The 7558-nt window shown below is 37.4% G+C and overlaps 1 protein-coding gene across 1 annotated transcript; it reads left to right on the top strand.

Moving 5' to 3' along the window:
* Nucleotides 1-727: 727 nt before the first annotated feature.
* On the top strand, nt 728-6144 carry BACH1 (BTB and CNC homology 1, basic leucine zipper transcription factor 1; the record flags this gene model as incomplete). Its single annotated transcript, XM_010150672.1, has 2 exons — nt 728-1025; nt 4768-6144. Coding segments are annotated over exons 1-2 (1617 nt in total), but the record flags the coding sequence as incomplete, so codon positions are not given.
* Nucleotides 6145-7558: the final 1414 nt, after the last annotated feature.

The raw sequence follows: 7558 nt of genomic DNA, 5'->3' as shown, positions 1-7558 counted from the left end.
AGGTGACCTGAATCATTGTGATCGATTGGGAAAGCAAACTTCTAACAAGCATGACAAATCACATGGGGGGGGTGTGTGTGTGGGAGAAGGAAGAGGGAAGGCTGCATTAGAGAATTAAGGCAGGTGGAAAGTAGAACTATTTTGCTTTAAAACCAAAACTAAACATCAACCTGCCAGCGAGAAAACTAGAGTATTTTACCAATGCCTGATTGGTTTAGCAAGCAAACTACTTATGAAAGGAGATAAACCACAAATATTTTAGTCTCTACTGGGTGAATCAGTAAACAGAAGTAGCTTACACAGTGTTTTTTGTGAATTATGGCTTAATGCATCTGAGTTTTTATTTTTCTTTACATTTTCATAGTGTTGGAGTCAGAATATATTGAGAACCAAAAGTGAAAGCTTAAATAATTTTTAGGTGTGCAGTCAAATTATGACTCAATCACTTGCTGAGGGAAAATCTGTTCTTTATCACTAAAGTCACATGAAAATTGTTGCCATTTCTGGTCTGTGAGGCTACTAAAGCAGTATTTTAAGATGCACCTATTAAGGTGCTTTAAATGTTCATAAGCATGTATTTATTAACATGTATGAAATACTGTTAATCATAGTCTTAAACATACAATGTCTGTTCTAATTCTTTTTAATAGTTTACTTATGTTTTAGTATCAGTAGGTTCATGTTGGATATGAATTTCATGTGTACAACTTGTTTTGTCTCCCGCCAGATTTGAAGAACAGAAGCATGCTTTCTACTGAGACTTGCACTACCATTTGTGATACAGAATGTCTCTAAGTGAGAAGAATAGTGTGGTTTTTGCATATGAATCTTCAGTGCACAGCACCAATGTACTTCTCAGTCTTGATGATCAGAGGAAGCAAGATGTTCTTTGTGACGTTACTATTTTAGTGGAAGATCAGCGATTTCGGGCGCACAAAGCTGTGCTTGCAGCTTGCAGCAGTTACTTCCTTTCAAGAATTGTGGGCCAGGTGGATGCTGATCTTATCATCACTTTACCGGAAGAGGTGAGTGTTGCTCCCATCTCTATTTTACCTGCCCCTGCTCCTAATCTGTTTTGTTCTTTTGTGTTTTAAGGTAGGCTGCTTAACTGAGAAGTTGAGGTAGGGGATTTAAGAACTGAGGGGAAGGAATTTCTAGGTTGTAAAGCTGCCGTTGTTTAAGGTAAAGGCTAGACAGATCACAGTATGTATCACAAACTGAAGATAAGCAAATGCTGTCTTGGGTAGTGCATAGAGGTAATCTTTTCAATTAAGTATGTATCACTTCTAAAATTGTGTGCCAGTTTCAAAGCATTCAAGTTTGTTTAAAAAAACCAGACCTGAAATTGTGAATAGATGTTGCAGAACTAGTCCACCTATATGAAAAGAGAATATTTCTGGAGTAATAAATAAACAACTTAAAGCTTAAAATGGTTATACCTTTAAATCAGTATCATTAAGATGCGGTTTCGTATGGTTGAGTAATACGACCCTGCTTATATGCCTTGCATGCTGCTTACTGTTGAACTGTTGAGAATACTCTTATGTGCAGTTGCCCATCCTTTTTACATGCTGAGCATTAGCAGCTTGGTGGGTTTAATTGATTTTATTACTTTTAAGCCTGAGAAAATGCATTGCAGTTACTTGCCTTTTTTTATTAACCCCTAAAATTGAATTCAATCTGATTTAAGAATTGCAGGAATGAGCCAGAACCTGACATCTGTAGGAAAGAAAATTTATTATTACATATCTGGAGCAGCATTTAAAGATTCCAGTTGGTATTTAGTGATGAGAGGCTTGAGGCAAGCGACTGGATTTTTGTAGGAAATGCTGTGCGTGCAGATGAAAAGTGAAGCACCTGCAAGTACTCTTGACTGTGCCCAGTGGTAGTGGTAATCTAAAGAGTTGGTTGCTAAATAATCTATGGCTGTCTGGGAGGTAGTTTATGGTAGTTAGCCTTCGGGGTGGGAAATAACATGCAAACAGTTGGCAACTCAACTGGAATCATTAAAGTTGGAGGGAAGGTGTGCATCAGTGAGTATTTATAGTGATGCTGGAGACTGCATTATAGACTTGTTAATGTACGAGACTGACACAGGGATGATGTGTTCAGAAAGCCAGTACTTCAGTGAAGTCGCTACCTTAGGCTTTGTACCATACTGAGATAATGCACAGGTATTCTTCTGTTACCAGAATCTTTCTAATTTTATAGAAAACAGGAAACTAAAGGGATTAAGTGGTCTTTTTGAAGAGCTTCAGTGGTCTTTGCAATTCTCTATTGATCAATGAATTCATTACAAAATTCTGTTACATCATAATACCACTATGTCCCTTTTACTCAGCCTTCTTACTGTGCCAGTGTGTTCATTTCTTCTTTTACTTTTTCCCCCTAATGCCTTAATACGTTGGTAGCCTGAATGTGTCTCAGATTGAAATAAGAGTAATGGTGGGAGCTGAGGTGGAAGGGAAGTAGGACGCTGAGGGAGACAATACTGTGATTTAGAATATAAAAGAGGGAAATTAGTGGCATGTAAAACTTCTGATGTTGGAAAGACTTTTACTTTGGGATGATGGAAAAAATAGGATAGTGGAAGAATAAGAAATGTACATCAGTTGACAGGGGAAAAATAGTCTCTGGTGTTCCAATGAACCCATGGAATAAACCTGAGTTAGAAATGACTGGAGTTTGTAAAGAAAATGGAGGAACATAATAATCCTGGTATTTACTACAGTGTAGACTTAAAAGGACACAATGTAATTTACTATTACTGGTGTAAGAACTGAAATCTACAGAAGCAACAAGCAAAATTACTAACAGTGATTCTCATCTTGTAATCATTTGATCACTTGGTAAAAGCATTTTAAGAGTCAGCAACTTGAGCTTCTCTTCTGGGAACTGCTAAATATTTTGAAATTAGTCAGTTTATGAAACTGCGTATTTGAGAGGCAAACAGTGATCACATGATTTGACATGTGATTTTTTTTTTAAACCTTTTTAATCATCTGAAGTATTTGAAGTTTAAAATGAAAGCTTCCAGTCCACAATACAAGATACCAAAATATTTTTGGAATTAAAGTATTTCATATCTATCGTATTGTAAAGACTAACTATTGACATCTTGGTGCTGGTTCTGTGCTGTGTTTCTACCAAAGTTTTTACTCTGAGCTAGACTTTCAGCCCAAACACAAATTAAATACATGGCTACTGCAAGATCTGCTTTTCTAGGTCAGCCAAACCAAGTCTTTCTAGTGTTCTGTTTTTTGAGGTTAGCCAGCTAGAAACCTCTAAGGGAAAGCAAAAGGAGTACAGTGTCGGGTTTTTTTCTCCTCTTGATCCTTCCAGTTTTAACAGTAAGTGTTTCAACCTTGTATAGAAAGAATGTGTAGTTTTGAAATACCATTGTATTTGTTTTGTTTAGTTTTGTCTGTGAATGTCACTTGTTTGTAAAATCACTTTAATTTATTTACTATACTAAGTTTGAAGGCTTCTTGCCAGCTTATGGTTAAAATGGTCTTTTACACTCTCCCACGTTATTAAGGATGAATTAATATGGTGGTGTAATCAGTGGTTTTCTCTCCAGAGCATATTCCAAACGGTGATTTAAGAATTTAGATGGGTCATAAGAGTTTACAGACAGTTTTCGCTGAACAGTCTCCATGCAGATCTCTTCAACTTCCTGTCGTGTTGTTTGTGTTCTTTACACAACACCCCCCTTCCCCCCCCAAAAGCCTCAAACACCCCAAAAAACTCCAACAAACCCTAAACAACTGTTAAAAAAACAACCCAACCTCCCACTGATTCTTAAATTAAATTGCATGTGTAGTTAATTATCTTGCTGGCAGAAGACTTAAATGTAGTTAATGCATTTATGTAGCACCTGATGCTGAATAAAGTCCTGTTCCTGTCAGTAACGGAGGGGAGCAGAAATGTGAGCTTGAGTTTGAGCAGCAATAATGGGCATATTGCTTTATCCTTCACCTGCAGAGAAAGGCTAAAGGAAATGTCATGTAATTTGTAATATGGTTATCGATTTATGGTTTTCTGATGGATTCCTTAGTAATTCTTTCATGTATAGAAGATGATCTTGTTCAGTTTGTAGAGGTACAGGTGTTTTTCATCTTTGGATTCCGTTAGGCAACTGTTCTGTGGTAAAAACTGAGATGATGATGAAAATGGTCAATTAAAACTGCCTACTCCAAAGAGGCTTTAAACTGAGAATAATTGTTTTTTGGGTACAAGTCTTCATCTGCGGGAGGAGGAAAGGAGTGGGCGGCTATAGTAATAAACAATCGTGTGGTCAAATGCCAGTTTTCCGAACTTTTTTATACCAGTGATGTGTAGGACTGAGCAAATAACAATAATTGCTCCTTTAAGGAACAATTAAATACCAACAGCATTTTGATCTTATTCTAGAGTAATTAAGGTACTACTAGGGTTTGAGAGAGATCTTCATAAAGCTGGAATCCAGTTACAGGTTTTCAGTATCCAGCAGTATTTTTCACTTGTTCTGACAATACAGTACTACTTTATGAGATTGATCACAGTGAAGAAGATAATTGCCACAAAATGTACAGGATAAAGCTGTATCAGAAGATTTGTTTCAGAATGAGTGTGGCCAGGTTTTCTGTGGAACAAATCTGCTGCTTCTGCCTTATACTCTGTCTTGCTGGTGTGGTTTGCTCCCAGGTAAATTTGGCTTCTGTGTGTTTCCCTATTTAACCTCATATTAGCCATACTAATATTTTTTTCTCTTTTTTTTTTAAATAGGTAACACTTAAAGGATTTAGTCCTTTGCTTCAGTTTGCATACACAGCTAAACTTATTTTAAATAAAGACAATGTGTCTGAAGTTTGCAAATGTGCTGAATTTTTGGGTGTACGCAACATTGAAGAGTCTTGCTTTCAGTTTCTCAAATTCAAATTTTTGGACTTCAAATTGGATCAACAGGAATGTCCTCGGAAGAAGTGTTGTACAAAGCGTTGTCAGAAAACAAACCCTGAAGTTGGCAATGTGGATGATGGAGACCTAGAAATAGATGATGAAGCAGAAGAACTTTTAGAAAAGGAGTATATTCAAACTCCTGACACAAAGCTCTGTAAAGATGAAGAAAATGCTAGATCATTGCCTGCCCACCAAGATAATGCTAATCAAACATGGGATCCTGTACATTTAGAAAGGATGTCTTCACAATGCCCAAAGTATAGGAAATTCCAGAAAGCTTTTGGAAATGACAGAGTTCATACTTCAGAATCAAATTCCAGTGCTAAAGACATTCAGGTGCCACCAATTGCAGCTTTTCTTGAGAAGGAAATACCTGATAATGAGGGCATACAAAAAGCTCAGGAGTGTGTACATACGCAGCTGGTCTCAAAATGTGAAGAGACTCAGGTAAAAATGGAAGAAGGGGAGGAAGTCATGGAGAAAAAGCAAGAGTCAAAGAGAGATTCTGTGACTCAGGCTGTGTCGTGTCCAGTGGAGAAAACGGATCTTGCTGCTTTCCCCCAAAACTCTGCTGCACCTCATGGACTCAATACTGTGTCTTTTTTACATACTTGTGAGCAATATGGTAACTTGAATTTCAGTAGTATGCAAAACACCACAGTCTTAGCCGAAAAAACTGCATCAGGTACTGGGGTTGGGAATGTCAAAATTGAAAGTCAAGGTGACACACCCTCAAAGGTCGATTTGTGCACGGGGGAAGCCACTAACATTACATCAGCTGGTGACCGAAGCAGTGTGGAGAGAGAGGTAGCAGAACATCTAGCAAAAGGGTTCTGGAGTGACATTTACAGCACAGAAGCTTGTCAAATCCATATACCACCTGCAGTTTCAAAAGAGTGCTTGGAGCCAGTGTATCCAGGGAAAAAAACAGAGTGCCCGTGGCTGGGTATCAGGATCAGTGAAAGCCCTGAACCTTGCTCTCAACGAACTTTTACCACATTGAATTCTGTCAACTGCCCCTTTATAAGCAACCTGAGTACTGAGGGATGCTCCAACAGCTCTGAAACAAGCGGTGGAGATTACATTCAGGGACAGCAACAGGAACAGTGTCCCTATAATTATGTGATAAGTCTGGGAGAGGATTCGGAAACTGACACTGAAGGAGACAGTGAATCCTGTTCAGCAAGAGAACAAGAATGTGAGGTAAGAACATCTTGTGTATCATTGGCTTTCCTGTCTCTAAAGCCCTATTCAAAAACCTAATTCTGAGTCTCTTGGTGGTTGGTTTTTTTGTGTGTGGGTGTTTTTTTTTTTTGTTGCTTGTTTTAAAAGATCTGGGAAATAAAACTTTAATCAGTTGAATGTTTATATGGAATATCACTGTTAATTCAGGGAGACCTATATGGTGTATTTTGGTAGGATATCAAAGTGGTCGATGCTTATTAGGTATAGATCTTTTCAGATATTTTTCTGGAACAACTTTATTAAAAAAGGTTGTGAGTCTTAAACCAAGGCAGGGGGGTTCTCTTACTTTTTTTTTTTTGTCTACTTCAGTTAAACATAAGAAAATTCTAATCTTGGAACCTTTGTTTTATAGCGACTTAACAGTTTTCTTGGTTTTACTCTGAGATGCGGTGAGAAAGTAGGAGAGAAATGGTATTTCAGACTTACTGTGAAATGAAAAATAAATTTTTAAGATGGCTTCAGTAGCTGTATATTTAAGACCGCTTTAATAGTATTGCCCTCTCTAAAACTGAGGCTATATTTGTTCCTCCAACTGCAAAATTATATAGCACTACTTTTATGTCATTGCTTTCGTAGTGTTTTAGGCAGGTGCCGTACATAAGTGGTCTAATCCCAAAAGATTTTACTATGTCCCTAGAGTGATTTCTGCCACAGTTATTAAAATTGTAGAATTGCAGTGTGACTGTGTATGGTGCATCAATTGAATTATTGAGACAAAATAAATGGAAGCTACAATCAGTATAGAAAGCTGGCAGGCTAAACAAAAGGCCAGGATTGGTTACATATACATTTACATATACGAATGTATTTACATATACATTTGTTACATTTCCAATCTTTGCATTACAAAGAAGTAGGTGGCTGAGGGCAGTGCTCTGTCCTTTCTTTGCCAAACACAGCTTTTCTGTTTGCTTTTTAAATTGAATTCAGATACGTGACCACAGCAAGGTAACACACTCTTGCTACTTAGTGTACTCAAATGTAAGGATTAAAATAAAGTGTCTTTTAGTTGGCTACTTCATAAAATGTGGCAATTACTTTGTAAAGGTAAAGATGTTTTTCAGCATTAATAGGACTTTGATCTATGTATATTTCAGAAGCTCCTGCTTCTGTAGCTCAGATGTACTGACAGTAGCAAGAGCCTGGTTCTCTCTTCTCCAGCCTTAAGAATTGCATGACAAATATTGAGACTTCTGTTTTAACTAAATGCCTATTTCAGATGACCTTTTCATGCAGAAAACACTAGTTTTAAAAATGTATGCAGGATACAATATCAGCTTAGGGGAAAATGGGACTGTATTAGAGATTCTCGACACCTGGTTTGTGCACCACCTACCCATAACTTATGTTCTTATCATAGAATCATAGAATC

Source organism: Eurypyga helias, unplaced genomic scaffold (genome assembly GCF_000690775.1).
Source record: "Eurypyga helias isolate BGI_N326 unplaced genomic scaffold, ASM69077v1 scaffold43260, whole genome shotgun sequence".
NCBI lineage: Eukaryota > Metazoa > Chordata > Aves > Eurypygiformes > Eurypygidae > Eurypyga > Eurypyga helias.
Note: the sequence above shows the minus strand (reverse complement) of the source record. Positions and strands in the feature narration are given on the sequence as shown.